Source organism: Opisthocomus hoazin, chromosome Z (assembly GCF_030867145.1).
Source record: "Opisthocomus hoazin isolate bOpiHoa1 chromosome Z, bOpiHoa1.hap1, whole genome shotgun sequence".
In the NCBI taxonomy this organism is placed as follows: Eukaryota; Metazoa; Chordata; class Aves; order Opisthocomiformes; family Opisthocomidae; genus Opisthocomus; species Opisthocomus hoazin.
The window spans coordinates 1944850-1964422 of NC_134454.1; the positions used below are offsets into that span (position 1 = coordinate 1944850).

Genomic DNA, 19573 nt, shown 5'->3' on the forward strand with positions numbered 1-19573 from the left:
GGCCCCGGGCCCGGCCCACTGCGGCAGCGGCGTGAGGGGACAGAGAGGCGGGAATCACCTCAGCGAGGGGTGTCTGGGCGCGGTGAGGGGATGGAGGGCGGGAATCCCCTCAGCGAGGGGTGTCTGGGCGCGGTGAGGGGACGGAGGGGCGGGAATCCCCTCAGTGGGGGGTGTCTGGGCGCGGTGAGGGGATGGAGGGCGGGAATCCCCTCAGTGGGGGGTGTCTGGGCGCGGTGAGGGGACGGAGGGGCGGGAATCCCCTCAGAGGGGTGAGGTCCGGCCGCGGCGTGAGGGGACGGAGGGGCGGGAATCTCCTCAGCGAGGGGTGTCTGGGCACGGTGAGGGGATGGAGGGCGGGAATCCCCTCAGTGGGGGGTGTCTGGGCGCGGTGAGGGGACGGAGGGGCGGGAATCTCCTCAGAGAGGGGTGTCTGGGCGCGGTGAGGGGATGGAGGGCGGGAATCCCCTCAGTGGGGTGAGGTCTGGCCGCGGCGTGAGGGGACGGGGGGGCGGGAATCTCCTCAGCTGGGGGTGTCTGGGCGCGGTGAGGGGATGGAGGGCGGGAATCCCCTCAGTGGGGTGCGGTCTGGCCGCGGCGTGAGGGGACGGAGGGGCGGGAATCTCCTCAGCGGGGAGTGTCTGGGCGCGGTGAGGGGACGGAGGGCGGGAATCCCCTCAGCGGGATGAGGTCGGCCGCGGTGAGGGGATGGAGAGGCGGGAATCCCCTCAGCGAGGGGTGTCCGGCCGCAGTGGGGGATGGAGGGCGGGAATCCCCTCAGCGGCGGTGAGCGGGCCGGGCGCGGCCTGGAGCCGTCTGAGGAGCGGGAACCCTGCGGCTTGTGCGGCGGGTTGGGGCCTGAAGGGGCAAGGGGGGAACTGAGAGGCCGCAGTGTCACCCGGGCGGGGCTTGCGACAGGTATTTTCACCCTTTTATCTTTTCACTTTACCTCACAGCTGGTTGTGGGATCGCCAGGTGTGAGGGGCGGGGGGAGGGGTTGCTCCACCACAGGGGCATCAGGTGAAAAAACATGACAAACTCTCGATATTTAAATTTCATCCCTTTCATTTTTATCTGCTTTCCCTCCAACAGCACCTGGCTCTGAAAATCAAGGATCCGAACACGATTGAGAGTTTTCTTCTGAGGAGAACGTACGATAACAAGAGCTCGTCTGAGGTCTCGCCACCCCCGCCGCCCCGCACCCCCTTCCCTCCCTCCCCGAGCCACAGCAGACGTGGTTTTGAAGGAATTTTAAAAGGTTAAGTCTGAAATTTGCCTGCTTGTTTGTAGAGTAAATGACAAGGAAACTGTCCGTGAACACGAGAGTTAGGTGTCCCTCATGGCAGACAAAACACTCCTTGTTGTGGCTTCCTCACGCTGGGTGTCTTGTTGTACATCTCAGCTTCCCCCTCACCATTTCTCTGGTGGCTTTCTGGTGTCAGTGGACAGAAACCTCCTCAGCCAGTACGCCCAAGAGAAAGGCGAGTTACAGTAAAACTGCAGAGTTGAAATACCACTGGTTTTAAAGCTTGTTACTTGTCATCCGACTAATGTGCTATTTCAGGAAAATCTTACCAAGAGTTAATTTTAAAGCAACATTTTAAAAACAGACCTTTTTGTTCACTGTATTTAATGCAAACAGTGTGCCTCTCCTTGCTAGCTGGACATCTCCCTCAATTTTTTTCAGTTTTCTTCTGCTGTTGGTTCCCTTTTTTTCACACCCAGATAACATAATTGCTCATGTTTGGGGCTTTACTGTATCTTTCATCATACTCCATTCTGCCAGGCTCACATCTTGCTTTTCATCCTGTTTTAAAATGAGTTTGCTGTTTCTTTTTTTGTTTCTTTGTTTTTTTTATTTCCAGTTAATTAAGTGCTCAGGCGTAGCTTTTGCTTTGTTGTCTTTCTTAAAATGATTTATTTAGGTCTCTCTGCTTATTTTTAGACAGTTTTCTGTGCTGCTGAGTGATGTGGAAATACATAATGTGATTTTGTTTTATCCAAGCAGAGCTTACTCCTGTTGAAAGTAGTAAGTAAGCATATACTTGCATCTGCCTCTTTCTCACTAGCACTTAATAAAAAGCCAGCTGCTTCCATTTGGATAATCTTAAAGGATCTTAATCTTCAGTGTGCATTTCTTTGCTCCTAATCATAATTCCCTCCTGGATTCCTTATTACTTTAGCTGAGTGTATCAGAAGCTGTAGGTGTTGTGCTCTTTCTTGTATCCTGTTTCAACTCGCTGCCTTACCTGCACACAGCTGGTGGGAATAATTGTGATGATACAGGTACAGCAGTGAGTCTGGAACAGACATGTTCTTACTGAGCAGGGCTTGCACTTAATGGTAAACAGCACCTGGGATTTCTGGATTGGGGCCCTGAATTGATCTTTACGTCAGCTCGGGGAGTAAGCAGTAGCACATTGCATCGGTGGGGCTTCGCTTGGGTCCCATTTCTTCATATCTTCCCTGCAAAAAAACATGTTTCTTGCATTTTGCTTTGCTTGCCCACCCATGGGTCATACAGTCCTGAGATGAAGACTGGCGTAACAGTGGATGTGGTGAGATGTGACTGTAAATGTAGTTTTGTAGGCTATTTTCTTTTACATCCTTAGTGAAATATTTTAGTTAGAAGCGACCTCCTTTTATCAGTGGTTAGCTTCCAGACACGCTGGAGTCCTTTGACGCTTTTACCTGGAACCTCTTTGCTTCTGGCTCTCTATCAGTACCTAAAACTGGTTACAAAGATAAAGGAAGAAGAATAATCTGAAGGACAAAGAAGCCATGAATGACAAATGCAAACTATTTCTTGGAGAAAAGTTGGGAAACTGCAAAATGTATTCACAGAAAGTTCAGGGTCCTTGAACTTCTTTTTTTATTTTCTTTTTTTTTTTTTTTCCCCCCCTTGTTTCTGGTTCTCCTGCTCTGATTGAACTCAAGTCAGTGCATCTGAGGTTTAGAAGAAGAAAGCCTAAAATTCCTAGGCTAGCAGGTAATTTCAGGCATGCAGAGGTGGCCAGCAGAAATGAGGGAATGGAGTTGATTTTAGGTGGGTACCAAACCTATAGTATGTAGAAGAAGCTGAGCTGGGTATTAAAAATTGATTGCTATTCAAAATGATCTTTGGAAAAGAAGTGGTTTTAAAATTACTGTAATCTTTGTTAGATATTGATTTTATAGGTAATACATGCATGCATTTGATACATGTAACAAAAATAAATCTCTAAAAATCAGTAATATTTTCAGTAACTCCGGATGGCTGGGTCAGGCAGAGGAAGAGGGCGCGCTGCGTTTACCTTCAACATTGAGGCCATTGGCTTTTCTAAAGGTGCAGCCCTACCCGACGTCGCGTGTAAGCCTCCACCGCCGTTCCCCGTAAGTACAGCGTCTCAGAGCACACTCTGTGTTCAGGTAAAGTGTGTTCACTCTCATGTTTGTGAAATACATGAACAACCCTAAGCACTTAGGTCAGTTTTGAAGTATTTAATGTACATCATTGTTTTTCTTATTATTACTTCCTATCACTTTGCTACCTGTTGTATCCCATATTTAACTAGATTGCTTGCAAGATGTTCATCGGTAAAGTCCTCTTCATGATTTGGTTTTCTGGACGTTACAGTAACAGAAACACTGGGTGTCTGAATTTAATTGAAGTTACAGTAGTGTTTGAGGCTGTGAATGGATTTGTTGATTTTAGAAATTTACTGTTGGTGGAAACATAAAAGATTTTGGATGATTGTCTTGTAACTCAGTAGCCAGCATCTGAAAATAATTTGGAAAGGATATTTTATGTAATTAAGGAAACTTAATTGAGATTTGGCATTTGGGATGTATTTGAAAATCAAAGGGGAAGAAAGAGCATTTTCTGACCAAGTTTTGCTGTTCAAGGAAGCATGGACAATTCTGAGGCAGAAAAGTAGTCTTACAATGTTAAAGTTTTATACAGGAGAACTTCCCATTTATGTCAGGGTTTGATCAAGGTGCATGAAGTTTTTCTCAATCTCACGTTATGATAGAGAACTTGCAGTTTTGGCATGTGATTGCTGCTATGCTGAGATTTCTCTGAATAGTTATTTCACCCAAGGTTTTGACTTACTGAATCAGATGTTATATATCGTCTTGGTCCACCTGTACAACAAAGCTGTAGGATTTGATACTAAGCCATCTGTAACTGTTCCTAAAGTGAATGTTGCAGTCTGCTCGATAGCACGAGGAGACTAAATTCTGTGTGCACTGCAGCTTCTGCAGTTACACTCAGCAGTGGATCAGCCTCGTAGGAGAATTACTACCACCAGTATATCTAATGCATACCCTGGAGAAGTTAAAGATGCTTTCTTCCTTCTGTGAACAAAGCTTCAGAACTTAAGTTAAACTTGTCCTGGAAAATCTAGTGCCATTCAAAAAAAACCAAAGTTAACCGAGTGGCATAACTAGGATCGATAAAAATGTCAAGAGTTACATTTAATGATTGGGCAGTGACCAAAAGTATTTTACAGCTTACGGTGGAACTATTTTAAGCAGTGAATTGTTGCTATTGCATATTTCTAATAGATGTATTCTGAGTTCTTACGAATTTCCTGTAAATGTAATTAAGAAACCCAATTAAGGAGCATCAGCTTACCATCAGCAACATTAGTGATTTAAAGTGTTGGCCAGCTAGCAGATACAGCTGGAAGCAGTAAACTCCTTTCATGATCCAGCTCTGGGACTTGTGACAGCACTTTGCGCTGTGCAGCCTCCCGCTCAGGTGTTGACTGTGCACCGTCTGTCCTTTGAGAGAAAACCTTCATTCTGTAATTCTGTGTCTGGCTCTTGTGTTCTGTTTGTTTTTAAAACTGATTTCACTTACTTATTTTTCCCAATCTCAAGATTCATGGTTCAAAAAACGCGCTCCTCCCTCCCCCCAAATCCAAACCTTAACTATTCATTTAAATTCAGCTGACAGAAACTGAATTGTGTGAGGGCCTGTGTGCTACCTGGATGTATGAGAACACAACCCGTTTCCATGACAGTCATCATGGAAAAGGTGTCCCTGTTGTTCAGAGTAATCATACTTAATGTAGTTTAAACACTGCTTTTAAACACTGTTTTAGAAGAGGTTAAGGCCAGCGCTACTCTGACTGAAGAGACAAGCAATGGTTTCCAACCAAGTTAGGCTGGTCTGAAAAAGTGCTTTTGGCAATTAAGAGATTAGCATGACTATGAATGACTGTTTCACAGTTTTAGTACTTTTTTTTTTCTCAATTTCTTGATAGATTTTTGCAGAAAGTTAGAGTGAAGCCATAAAAGGTATAAATTTAGTTGTAAACAGTTATGCATGTCAGAATGCAATAAAGTATGCTTGTGAAGTAGTGTAATGCATAGTTGCACTTGTCTGTGATTAGCTGTGTTTATTGTAGCTCTTGTTAGTGTTCCTGTATATTTGATGGATATTAAGACCTTATGAATAATAAACGTAATTTGTACAGAGTACAGACAATAAACCAGTGCCTCTGAAAACAGGAGAAGATGAAGATTACATGTTGGCCTTAAAACAAGATCTTAGAGGAACTATGAAAAAAATGCCTTATTTTTTGGCAGTAGAAGAAGATCGTGAAGGTTTGTTTGTGTGCTTTTTGTTTTTATTTATATGTTCAGTAGTTACTGTTCTGTGAAGGATGATGTCATGAAGTACATGTGTTGAAGATGTATTTTGTACTGATAATGAGGAATAAAAATTGGCAGCTTAACGTAATAAGGAATTTTTCTGCTTTTATACTTGTTGAAATTGCAGGTCACACCTACAAGTGCTGTAACTGGAAACCAACTCCTGTGTGAAAAAGAGAACTATCAAACGTATTCCATTTGATGTAGAGTGAGAAACATTTAGACCAACTATAGGCAGTCTTTTCAATTATATGCTAACCAAAACAAGTGAAATGGGGTTTTCTGCATCGTAAAATACCCTAACAAAATTGCACTGGACCAAAGAAATAGGTAGTAAATACTAGTGTTGAAATTCAGCTTCCGTTTTAATTGTGTAAAGACATACTTAAAACAATCAGTGTTGTATTTAATAGCTGGACATTCTAAAAGGTACACATTTTCTTCTCCCTGAGTCCATTCCGGAAAGATCGATAAGCGCTGTTGGCAAGTCACCTGAAATGCGAAGATTGAGATGAGGATAAGTGATTTACTGAGGTTTGCACCAAAAGCAGAGCTGGGTTAGAAGCCAAAGCTTGTTCTTACTCTGCTTGACCCAGGAATGTCTTTTGCTTATGCGTAATTAAGAATTAACTGCATTGTTATTGTTTGATAACAATAAATGCTCTGATATACTTGACATCCAGTCATACATCATTACAGTGTTAAAATCCAAGCTTCCTGGTCAGAAGATTGAGCTAATGGGGAAGAAGGAAAGCGGACCAGGGTAGGAAGCGGACCAGGGTAGGAAGACTTTAATGTCTGTTTACCTTGCTGTGGAGTTTATTGTTGTGAGCAGTGCTTCTTTTCATCTGTGATGTTTGCCTAGTTCCTTCATCCTCCTGAGTGCTTGTTCTGAGGGGTATGAACGGCAAGTGCTGCTACAGGAAAATAGGAAATACAACATATTAGGAAGTGCTGTGTGTGTCAGACCCTAGGCTCAGTCAGTGGAACAGGCAGTCACTAAAAAGCTTCATAAAAATATTTAAGAAAACCAAAGCGGCCAAACGCTGGATAATCTTTTCCTTGCTATCGTGTGCTGATTTTGAATGATGAGAGCCTACTTGATCTCCAAAATGTGAGGTTTAATTTCCACCCCAAAACCATCAGAATATTTTCTGACTGAATATTCACGATGTCGATACGATACAGGTACACAGTCCAGTCCCCTCTGAATTTTTGGTAGTTTTTGTTCATGGTGTAGTAATGAATTCTAGAGGCTTTTTGAGACCGCGTGCAATTTTTTTTTTTTATTAGGCTTTGAATGTAACACCGACTAACATAGCTTATTGGTTGTCCACTTGTTCTTGTACTAAAGTGCTGTTTAAAATGGAGCAGCACTCTGCAGTCTTTGAAGACCGTTTTTCTACAAAAAACTGGCAGTTGCAGGGAAAGCAGGTAGGCAGCCACTTGGTAGACTCAACTGATGGTTTAAATGTTATCATCATCTCCCCGAGGGTAAGTTGGTAAGCTGAGGTAACTTTTTACCGAACCTTTAGTTGTACAAAAATATCTCATCTGAGGGGTGGGGTATAATTACATCAGCGGTAGCCTGCAGCTTAAAAAGCTTGCTTTCATCTCAGTGGCAGTATGCAGTTGTCTCTGGGACTGCATTATGTGGCAGAAGTGGCCTAGCTTTAAGAAAATCACTTTTTTTCCCCCAGGGGAGGTTATTTTTAACTCATCTTTTCTGTTAGCTGCCTTACAGCCCTTTGCTCCCTTCTATTTTATCAGAACGTCTGATAGGACTGAGAGGCAGGAGGGGGACTGTGGGCAGGAACTTCTTGAATTGGCTTTGCTACGAGAGCAAATGGGTTGTTTTCAACCCTCAGAACATCATCTGTGAGCCAAATGGCCCTTTGAAGTTTGAGAAGGGAAACACTGGTTAGGACACAGCTATCCATCTTTCTTTCATTATTCAGGTAGTAAATGAAAGTCTAATACTACCTGGCAATTTTGGGTGCGTTAGTGTGCCATGTGGAATAGATTTTCATCATGAACTTCAACACTCATTTTGAGTGAGTAGCAGGGGTATTCTATAGTAAGTTCACTGTTTTCCTCACTTTGTAAGCTACGAATCATTCATATTTTTCCTGTAGGTGTATCTGCTGTGGCTGGGTGACTGTCGCCTTGGCAGTGGTCTGGAATTTATTCATTAGCTGTGAGTGGCAGGAGTCAGTCAGACGTATTTTTTTACTGATGGCATCAGCAATTAGTTCTTCACTAAAAAGCCACGAGCCAAAATCAAAACTGCTGGTTTCTTTCCCTCTCTATGCTGACAGTTTCCTACAGCATCTGTGAAGGCCACCTTCATTAAATGCCCCTTGAGACACTGTCATTTTAAATGCACGGTCTTTGTTGCACAGCGTTGGGTAGGTCTTCTGCTTGCCCTCACTGTAACTGAGTTTAAAACTGAGCTTCATTTCTGATGTCTTCCTTCTCCCTTCCTTTTCTCTGGTGAGTATGTTAGAAGCCTTTGACTGTAAAGGTCAGAGTCTATCTTTGTTACCAATTTTTGTACAATACGCACAAAAATTATGCCTGTTTGAGTAATGAGTTATTACTGCAGTCAGAATCAGTAATTTTGCATTAAGTGGATTTTGCAGTTGGACATGGTAATTTGGTAAGAAAAAATGGGTCTGATTTAAAAATACTGCAGTTTTGATATTGCTTTTGTCATTAGAGATTGTACAAGAAAGTTGTTTTGCAGTAGTATAAATGGATGTACTTATACAGTGTAACTACTGTATTATTTACAGTGCATGTCTCAGTTTAGTTCTTGTGCCTGGAAAGAAGTTAAGTGGACTAAAATGTGTTGCTGCTGTTTAAGACACACTTCTGTTACGCTGCGGAGCTGTGCCATTGCAGAAGTACTGAAAGGCTTGGGAGTTGATCGTGATCAGCCTGAGACGCGGCCTTCTGAGAGCTGTGAATTCTGGATATTCTTTATGATTAGCACAGTGGTGATCAATGTCACTGACTGGTTTTATAGCAAAGGTTTGACCGTCAAAGTGTTGAAGAGGAGAGAAGAGTTGGCATTCATTTGATGTTTCAACCTCATTTCCCTGACTATATCTGTATTTTATGTTTTCATGCTTTCCAAGGATGAAAGTATAAATTATAACAATTTTGAATGCTTTTTTTTATTTTGGAGGGGGGGTGGTGGGGTGGTGGTGTTTGATGGAAAGCATATACATCAAAAATGCAAAGCAATATTTGAGGGATTTTGCCTGTTTTGGGGGCTATAAAATCCAGGTCTTGCAAGGACTTAGCATGTGATTAGTTCTGTGAATTATTATGAGAACTGCTCAAAGTAGAGACATTAAACTGTTTAAGTGTTCAGCAACAGCAAAATATCAAGGACAGTGTCTGAATTGTGTTGTTAGTTAATTGAATTCAATAACTCTTTGTATCCTTCTCTATAGCAATTGAGAGGTACAGTAAAAAGTACCAGGACAGTGAAAAGGAGCATGCAGCATGGACGCCAGGTAATATCTGAGATTATCAAAGGCTAATTCTTTATGAACTTGTGAAATGTTCTGCTCTTTGAAATGTTTGATTCATTATTTTTCAAGCAACAAAAAAGTATGCAGATCCTTACCACGTCATGTGTTCCTTGCTGAGGGTTATGCCGTCTTGAAGTTTTCAGATCAAGGCAAAGTATTGTTTTAGCTTCCCCCCCCAAAAAAAAAAGAGAAAAATTCTGTTTTAAATCTGATTTTATTTATTTGCTCAGCTAAAACAGCTGATTTGCAGTAAAAATGCAAGCTTAGCTCTCACTCTGACTTTCCTTTTTCCTTACTTGTGATGAGTGATTTCACGGACCCCAGTCTTGTGCTCGATCAGAATAATTTTATTGCTGAAGTGAAAACCTTATATACTAATACAATATTTACTAGAGCCAGCCAGCTTTGGATTCGTGGCTTTGTGAATACCAGTTCACGGTTGCTGTTTTCCAGGATCTTTTGCAGCTGGATGTGTGAAAACAGCTGATGTCCTGAGAACAGAGAAGGGAGGTGCAGGACACGCTGATCCTTCAGGGTCATGAGACAGTGCTGTTCTGTCTCAAGTTACATGGTTTCCCACACTTACTCACCATGCAGATCCCAGTTCTGAACTGGGAGCAACCATTGATGTTACTAAAAATAACCCAACCTGATGTCTCAGTCACAGTCATCCGAGTTTTGTAACAGTAAACTTCCACAACCGTATCTGTATAGCTCACTACTGCAAACTTAATTATATAATGTAAATTGAAGGGCATGTGGGCCGCCGGAAGGGCTGAACTTTATCTCTTTGGGGCAGATGCCAGTTGTCATTAAGTGGGTGAAATGCCAGTCCTCAACCTAGTTCCTCAATTTAAAAGTACAGCTAGAATTCATTGAAAGTGTTGCGTGCTACAGCCCTTAGGCATGCATGGAAATAGGAGCAAGCACATCAGGGACCCCTGCTTTTCCATGGTGAGTGATGGGGGAGGATCACTACTGAAATCATCATTCGTATAAAAGCTGTTTTCTGTACAGATTGGAGAAGACTCCCAGGAGAGATGAAGCCAAAGAAAAAGACAAAAAAAGGTATATTATAAGAAGCATTTAGTACACACTAGTTGAGGGATAGAAGACATAGTGAAGTTGGTTAGGGGGAAAAAAATGGTAGAAATGTTAATTAGTCTGAATAATCGGGGCTTTTGGCAGATTTTTTTTCTAAAGAAGTTACTGGTGTGCCTTGTGGTTTTTGCTTTGCTTCTGTAAGATGTTTTAACTTACTGGAACAGATTTATCTCCCTTTCCTGTCTTTCATATTGATGTACCATATTAATATATGAGATACGTAACAGTGAAAACGTTTTGTTTTGAAAGGTTATACCTCTAGACAACACTCATGCTTCCTTTATTCAATGAATAGCTGGCTGTTCAGATTTCCTTTATATTTTGGGTTTCTCAGTTATCTTGTTTATGATTTGTTTGACTTTTGTGGGTTTTTTTTAGCTTTTTGTATGAGATTTAATGTAGGTTATTTTCTATTTTCCCTGGTTTTACTTTTTTTGTTTATTTTCAGCTTTCTTCTGCAGAATTGTGAACCAGATCCTTCAACAGCAGTTGGAGCTGGTATTGGTTGTTCTTACAGGAAAAAAACTTTTTTATTGCACAGCATCATATGTGTATTTGTTTTTCAAAGTGTTTTTTAGTATGCATGACTCTTATTTTAACTTCTCTGTAGAAGTCTGTTGCTCTGTTGATGTGAAATAACACTTGGTCTCCTATCTAGCTGCCTGTTACATATAATTGTTTACTTTCTTGTTCTCTTTGTCCAACTCCTTCATGTGTCATTTTTCAGTTCAAAGATAAAACAGAAAAAGAAAAGGGAATGTGCAGTAGTCATGGAGACTGGCTCAGCTGGAAGCTTTGTTCCTTTTAAGAGTATCATTGAGAAGCATGGTACTAAAGGTAGACTGCAAGATTCAACTGAAAATTAAGTACTTATTTGCAAAATATGGAAAGATAAAACCAGTACCTACTTTTTGTTTTTGTTGGAAGAAACTGCGTTTGCTTTTATAAGCCTATACGCAATAATTAGCTCCACAAGATCCAATGAAATCTTAAATGCCGATTTATTATTCCTTGTTACAATGATGTTGTGATTGTTATGAACAAAGAGAGAATCACTGTTCACTGTGGGGGATTTTCCATCTTTCTTTTGTGCCAATTTCTCTATTTGCTCTTAAAAGTACATTTTCTTGCATAGTTGTAATGGCAAAGATCAGCTGATCATCAGAATTTGATTGGACAAAAAAAAATAGGTTCTCCTAAAAGCAAAAATCAGGTGGTTTTAGGGTGTTTTGGGGAATCCTGATGATACAGAGGCCATACAAAAGTCGTATGTCTCAGGAGGTTTGTAAAAAGCTGATCAATGACACATTAGCCATTCTGGTATGCATCCTTGCTGTATTTTGAGGACAGCCATCTCAGGTGACACTTTATAATCGGGTGTAAAAAAGGTGAGGGACTGACGAGAATCTGCACCGAAATTCAGACAGGCTTCCTGCCCTTCTACCTTCATCGATTGCAGGAGCGGTTTTTGGATCACGACACAGTTACGTGTACAGGCACGGCTTCATTTTTTTTTCATTTACACATTTTTACACACCTTCTCCTCCCCCTTTCTGGTTTCCCTAAATGTTTTAACCAAAGACCTGACCACCTGCGTTTTTAATGACAACACTTCAGGTAGAATTCATAGAATCATAGAATCATTGAGGTTGTAAAAGACCCCTCAGATCATCAAGTGATGATCAACCATCAACCCAACCCCACCGTGCCTGCTAAACCATGCCCCGAAGTGCCACATCTACACATTTTTTAAATACCTCCAGGGACGGAGACTCCACCACTGCCCTGGGCAGCCGGTCCCATTGCCTGACCACTCTTTCAGTAACAAAATTTTTCTTAATATCCAATCTAAACCTCCCCTGCTGCAACTTCAGGCCATTGCCTCTCGTCCTATTGCTGGTTACCTGGGAGAAGAGACTAACACCCATCTCACTACACCCTCCTGTCAGGTAGTTGTAGAAAGCGAGAAGGTCCCCCCTCAGCCTCCTCCAGGCTGAACAGCACCAGCTCCCTCAGCTGCTCCTGATGAGACTTGTAATTCCACATCTCTCCCACAAATAACCCTGGGCTGTGGACTGCACTATACTAGATACCAGCAGTGCCTGACAAAAAAAAAAAAAAAAAAAACAGACCCCAAAACCCAAAAAAACCACAATGTTGACGCGGTTCAGCTCTTGCAGGCCAGCTATATGTGTATGTATATAGCAATCAGATGTATGGATTTAAGTGCAAACACTGCGAGAACAGATATTTGGAAAGATTAGGCAATATTCCATTGCACTCTAAGCTCCATGAACATAAGGAGCTATTTTCTTGAAGTTCTGCTGACGATGGGTCAGTGTCTGTAGTTTTATGATAAGCCCCAGAGACGCCCAGCATTTGAGGGAAGATCTTGCATTGTCTGTTTTCATTTCCAGGCTGTTCGTTCTAGAGGCATTATGTCTAAAAGCCTGCAGGGGGTTGTGCAGAAATGCTAATTTTGAACTGCACTTTCCACTTGCCTTCCTTAAAAGCCTACTTCATTCTGGATGTGTTTGCTTTGATGTTGTTCGTATGTTACTGCAGAGCAGCTGGACTCCCCTCAGCTCCATGCAGTGCTTTTGTCTTCCTAGGCAAAACACTGAAATGAACTGAGTGTTACTTATGACAAATGGATTGAGAAAGTACAGTTGTCTTGTTGGTGTTCTGCTTCCTGAAGTGTTAGGCCACGTAAAATACATAGCTGCATTGGGTTACTGTCTGCTCCAGAAAGGATATCTGCTCCATCAATGCACAATGTTTTTATTTCTAATACCACTGAGTGCAGCCTAGCGTAAAAAAGGTGCAAGTTAATTAAGCTAGCTTGTCTGAAGCTACCTTGCCCATCAGAAGTGGTGTAGCTACACCAGTACGGCACTTTACACAGACAGTTTTACCCTGTGAGAAGAGCTAATCGGTGTTAGGTACAGCCCAATGTTGTAAATTTTATGTGATGGTGCTGAATACAGCAGGAGAGCCCAAAGACAAGTTACGTTGTGGGAACAGCACGTCTCGCAGAGCTCTGGAGAGGCTGTACCTTCTCTGGGTAGGGAGCTCCTTGTTTCTCGTCATCTACCAGTCAAACTTAGGTGGAACTGGGGCAACCCTAGTTTAGGGTGCTGCAATTCAGGTATATGGGTATATGGAATGCTAATTTTGACCTTCGCTCTGCCATATACTTAAGTAGCATAATGAGGTTGGATTGTAGGGAGTAACTTGGTAATATGTTAATGTATCAAAGACTAGCTGAAAATACGCACTGTGGACTCATTACATGAGAGCCAACTGTGGTGCAGAAGCCATCTAGCTGGAGTAACCATGCCTACTGTGCTGGAGCTAATGAACTCTGCTGTCTGCCTTCCTCGACCTATCTTTCTATCTATATCTGTCTATCTATCTGTCTGTCTATCTATATCTGTCTATCTATCTGTCTCTCTATCTATCTATCTACCTGAAGCACCCAGCTGTCATTAATGTGTGGCATAAGTTAGTAAGATCGGTGAGTTTTTATGTTTTCAAGACGATAAAAAATAACAATTGAGATTCTGTTCTAGTTTCTTAACCTATTGTGAAAAGTATTTTGTGAAGCTGAATGCCATACTTTGGCCAAACCTTTGGTCACCTGTCTGTTCGAAGTGAATTTCAGACTGGCCCTGCAGGCATCACTTACGTAAGCAGGGCATTTACACCTCCATGAATGATGTAGCTCAAAGCCTAAGGTAATTTTAATACAGACGGTGTGGGATTTCCATGGCATTCTGAAGATGTAAGTTCTTAAGGGCAAGTAAAAGAAAAGAATTTCTCTTCTTCCATATTAAAAAAAATAATCGTGATGTATTTTATTTCAGCAGGTCCAAAACCAAAAAAGATAAGAAGCTCTGATACTAAAAGTAATCTGGACGTGTTGAAAAAAATTGAGGTAAGATGTGCATACTCTTTCTAACTTGTACAGTAGAAACTGCTGAAGGAAAAGGAAACCTTTAGTATGTTTTTTGGTACAGATGGAATGACAGCAGCCGCCTTTTTCTGGCCTTGTCTTGTTACTCTGACAGAAAACTGTTCTGCAGTGCGGTAGCACAAGGGAGAGGACAAGGACAGAGCCTGGCTGCAGGGAAACTGTTTTCTTTGCTCCTGTTTGAACACAACGACCAGTTCTTCTTCACTGGGTAGCGATGTAGCCTAATTGTGAATAGCAGAGCTACTATTAGAGCTTATTGAAGGAGGAATTGGTGCCAGAGTTTTTAAATCCGTTGCTGTTTCAGCAGTCTGCTGATGCTGGAAATGACACAATTTAATAAATTGAGAGGGAAGAAACACACAGAAAGAGAAACTTAGGAGGAAAGTGACCTCGGTTTTGGAGGCGACTACCCACCACGTGGGAATGGGAAGCTTAAAGGTGAATAATCCTTGGATTTTTGCTCTTGGTGATCCATCAGTTGTTCGGTGCAGATACATTGTTATGTACAGCACGTGGTATTGTTTTGTCAAGTATGACATGGCCTCCTACTGTCAACTATTGTAACAGTGGGTGGTAAAGGGAAATCGTCATCTCAATTTATTACAGAAGACATACTTTTTTAGAGTTCAAGTCCGGTGGCTAATGCTCGATCAAAGAAGTCCTTATGAAGTGCTTCACATCATGTTGCTTTAAATATTGACAAGAAACATTTGGACAGGGTTGTTACCCTAGTTGTGTTGCTGTAACATTTTGGTAGTGTGGAGGATATGGTGTTGCTGTAACGTGGGATTACCTTGTAAATGAGACTGCCTTGTGACAGGAGTTGGAAAAGAAGGATGATGAAGAAGAAAAATCTGAAGATGAGAAAGACAAAACAAAAGACAAAGAAGGTGAAGATGATGAAGAAGCAGAAGAACCAGAGGAATATGATGAAGAGGAGCATGAAGAGGTATAACGTTAATTTTCCTCTTTACACAGGCAGATCCCACTCATGGAGTACTGTGTTGGGTGTCAGCCAAAGAAATGTCCGTAGTGCCTCTGACGCTGAGGGAGAGTTGCAGGGAGAGGCACTACTAAATCAGTTTTCTTTGTTGCACCACATTGTGTTGTAGCCAATTTAAGTTAGTGTTTTAGATTTGTTACTCCTGAAGAGCTCTGAGAAAAGATCTTGCAAGCAGGAATGCATCTTGTCACAATGAACACATACAGTTATTCATTTTCAAAAACAGCGATGCCTCTTCATCCATAGGTATCAGAACTTCATTACAATATTTTCCTCTTCTTTCCCAAGAAATAAGGAAAGAAAAAACTCCTATTACTGTTTCAAAATGTGCGTGCTCAAATGCAGTTTAAAGTATGTTTCTTTCATATAGGACAAGGAGCAATGGATTGAAACTAAGAGAGGGCAGATTTGGACTGAATATAAGGAAGAAATGCTTTACAATGAGGGTGGTGAAACACTGGAATGGGTTGCCCAGAGAGGTAGTGGAGGCCCCATCCCTGGAAACGTTCTAGGCCAGGTTGGACAGGGCTCTGAGCACCCTGATCTAGTTAGCGGTGTCCCTGCTCGCTGCGCGGGGGTTGGAACTAGAAGGCCTCTGAAGGTCCATTCCAACCCAAAGCATTCTGTGATTCCGTGATTCTATGATTCTATGATTCATGAATTGTCTTCTCCACAGATACAGTGATTTTTTTGTTGTTGTTGTTGTTCAGGAAAATGACTACATTTCTTCGTATTTTGAAGACGGAGATGACTTTGGTGCTGGCAGCGACGACAACATGGATGAAGCAACGTATTAGCTGTTGATAGGTGGTACGCTGCTCGAGCTTCACCCTGCTTGGAGCAGAGTTCTGGAGGTAGGCGGAGCACCAACAGAACCAGTGCTTCAGCTCTGTTGGTTTTAAGTGTGCTTTCCAAGAACACGTTGGGCAATTATTTGTAATTGTACTGTGCTGTAAGACAGGTTATGGGATCCTTTGTTTTGTTGTTTTGCTGGATGTTTTGCAGACCTGCGCCTTTTTAAGGCTTTCTGGAATGCCTGCTGATGGAGCAAGCTATATGCCACTGTATTGCCTCTGCACAGCAAATGAATGTATGCGTTTTCATCGAAACTGTGCCTAAGCATTTGCACTAGTCAGTTCTATGCTTTAGCAGTCAGGTCTTGATAATAATAGCGAAATTCTTGATGACTGCAGCAAAAAAGAGATATGGCCTTTATGGATGTAAGCTGCTTGTATCTGCAGCTGACTTCTCTGAAGGAGTCTGTGTAACTTCTGAATTCAGGTGACCATTAAGCACTTTATTATGTAAACTGACTTGAAAGGACCTTAGTAATACGGACACACAACACAGTGAGGGTATTTTGAAGAGCTGTTATTCTAGTTAAAAGAACTTACTGACCTTAGTATTTTGGTAAGAAGGGACTGTAATATTTAACAACGTCTTACGTTACCTTTATGAATCAGTATAAGTAATAATTAAGGGTAGTTTCATTTAAAAAGCATAAATGGCAGAATTTAAGACTGAGAAACTACGGAATCCTGTTTTTCACCAGTGGCATGGAGATGAGTGACGAGAATCTCAGTCTGTCGCCTCAGTTTCTCCGCTCCCTAAGGCGATACTAACTTTCCTACCTCACAGAGCTGTGAAGTGAGACGGCAGATGGTAGCTATCCGTGTACTTGTCAATGCATTTTTATTTACGTTGCTACAGAACAAACAAGAACAGAAAGTTTAGCAGACAGCAAATCAATATAAAAAAAAAAACAAAAATGGAGGAAAAGAATTGTGTGAAGTAGTTTGATGCATGAGGTTTTAATTAGGAGAACAAGATAAGAATGCTGGGAACAGCAAAACCGAATGTTTGGAAGCATTAATTTTAGTCAAGAACAAACAGGTGAAGTGTAGAAGACTTACTCCTCAGATCAGAAACTTGAGGAAATGACAGAGGATTCTCTGCGTCCCATTGTGTTTTGAGGATACAAAATATTATTGATCAGTGTTACTACATTACTACTAACCGGGGTTGGTTTTTTTTTGCTCTTTTTAAAACATTGTTTTCCTATAACTAGTGCTGTTACCAGGTGTAATGGAAAAACAGTTTTAAAACAAAACCGATTTTTTTATCAGCAAAAAAAGTACGGAAGTTTTCCATGCAAGTTTTGGCGCTTTGTCAGGCAGTACTTCACCTCGCTGCTGACTGGAAAACCATGCTGCATTATTCTGTGAACTTCTGTATCCAGTAAGAATTTGTTCCTTAAGGTGTAGCTTTCAAGTGTTCTGATAAAATACGTATCAGATCTAAAGGAAATGAAACTAAAATTCTATGCAGGTCACACCTCAGAGGTATACCAATTTTATTTTGAAGTGTTCGTACCTATACAAATAATATTTAATAAACATTCTGCGGCACTGCACAGGAAATGTGTCCTGTCTGATCATTTTCTTTTAACATCACACTTGCCAGCAGTTATTGCTGGAACAGTGGCGATTATTTCTTGGATGTGATATACAAGAGAAAGACAGAAGATGTGAACAAGGTAAGCACGTTGAAAATTAAATTTGCTTGCCTCGGGCGTAACTGGTGTTGTCTTCTACTAGCTGTTCCCCCCCTGCAATGTAAACAGTGAGGATCCTCGCCCCTCACACGAGGACTGCGAGTAGATGGCTTTTGCCAAGGACAGAAGTAGAGAGCTGACACCGGAGAAGCATTACTGCCCAAGTTACAATTTGGTGACAAGCTGTGGCTTTCCTGAACAGCTACAATACCTTACTTTGTAACAGACACTAATTCTTGGGGACCGATGACTTTCTTCATTCCTCATGCTGCTAATGGGAGAGACAGCTGCCTCCCTGCTGTACTGCTGAGCAGGATTACTCTGGCAGAAGCCAGGTCCTTAGAAGATGAACCGTGGTCACCTCTGCCCTCCCGAGGGAACCGCAGAGTCCTGGGATGGACCCTCTAGGACTCGCGTAACAACAGCAGTAAGGCCAACGCAGATGAACACGCCGAGTTCTGCAACGACACAGCTCTGTGCCAAGGCACTTCTGAAGTGGAACGAGATGGTGCTCTGCCAGAGGCCTAACACTTCCAGCTGCTTTATAAGCTGATGTTCTTATGACTTAGAATTTGTTGCACGAGCACAATGCTGATAAAACTAAAGATGTTCTTTAGGTCTCGGCAGGCTTTGGGTTGGACAGGCATATACTGAAATCCTGTCTTAATAGTGTAGTAGAACATGCTACTTCGGACAAGGTGGCACGGCTTTCAGTGTGCAGGGAGATCACCACCGAAGAACTTCACCGACCACTACCTTAATTCTTCATGCCTATTTCTTAACCCTCGTTTCACAGAACTAACAAGTTCTCAGAACTTTGAGCAGAAAAGTTCGAAGCTCTGCATGGCATGCACACAATAAACCACTGAGGTTCCAGTTACGGAATGCGAGATACAAATGCCACATGCAGCTACTGCCAACAAAGTACTTGTTGGCCAAAGATTTTTGTTTCAGATCATGCATTAAAAGCAGCCAAAGGAAACACAAGTAGTGGCCTCCTGTAATAAAACAGGCGAAGTATATAGAGCTAAGAACACATTACATGCACCACTTCCACTGCAGTCTAAAATAAAATCTTTATTTTATGTACATTACTTCCATTCATCTAGAAGCAGAGGAGCAGAAGTATTTAAAATAAGGCTTGCGTCCTCACTCGGGATTATTTTACAAAGTTATATTTTCAGCCTTTATAAAATAGTTATACAAAGACTATTTGTGACAACATACTCCAAAATATGCAGATTTAAAGTATTTACATTTCACATGATTCAACAGTGCAATATGCACTTAAACTTACACCAACTTTCTAATCAACAATGTGTTGTAATTAAGCTAAAACATGATTTACCACTCAGTTGTTCCATGTGGGTTTTTTTTTTTTTTAAACAAGTTAGTTTCTAACTAACTTCAGAGATTTTACCTTAAATCAGATTTGCGTTCCATATGGAGCAGTTAGCCTGCGTATTCGGGGCTGAGGAGTGATGATGCACTGCCAGTTGCGTTGTGCTTCGGAAAAAACCTGTAAGGATCCCTGCGTCCTGCAGAAACCCAAGCCAGCTGATGCCCATAGCTGGCAAGAGACCTCCTGTATCTTCTGATAAAGTTAACCCTCTAAATTAAAAATACGCTACATGAAATAGGCTACATAATAGGAAAACCATGCTAGGCTCTTGGTTAGAGAGTGATACGGTTCAATAAACAGCTATCCCTTTCTGTTTTCTAACGATGCTTATCCGAAGGTAAATGAAGTCCCA

At 41.8% G+C, this 19573-nt stretch overlaps 1 protein-coding gene across 1 annotated transcript; it reads left to right on the forward strand.

Annotated features, from left to right (window-relative positions):
* The first annotated feature begins 37 nt into the window (after window positions 1–37).
* On the forward strand, window positions 38–17591 carry POLR3G (RNA polymerase III subunit G). The gene is made up of 9 exons (XM_075410895.1): window positions 38–82; window positions 1090–1255; window positions 3241–3369; window positions 5463–5592; window positions 9102–9164; window positions 10200–10250; window positions 14153–14223; window positions 15083–15211; window positions 15976–17591. Exons 3-9 carry the CDS (start codon window positions 3250–3252, stop codon window positions 16060–16062), a joined length of 651 nt encoding a protein of 216 aa, XP_075267010.1. The 5' UTR covers window positions 38–82; window positions 1090–1255; window positions 3241–3249; the 3' UTR covers window positions 16063–17591.
* The last annotated feature ends 1982 nt before the right edge of the window (window positions 17592–19573 follow it).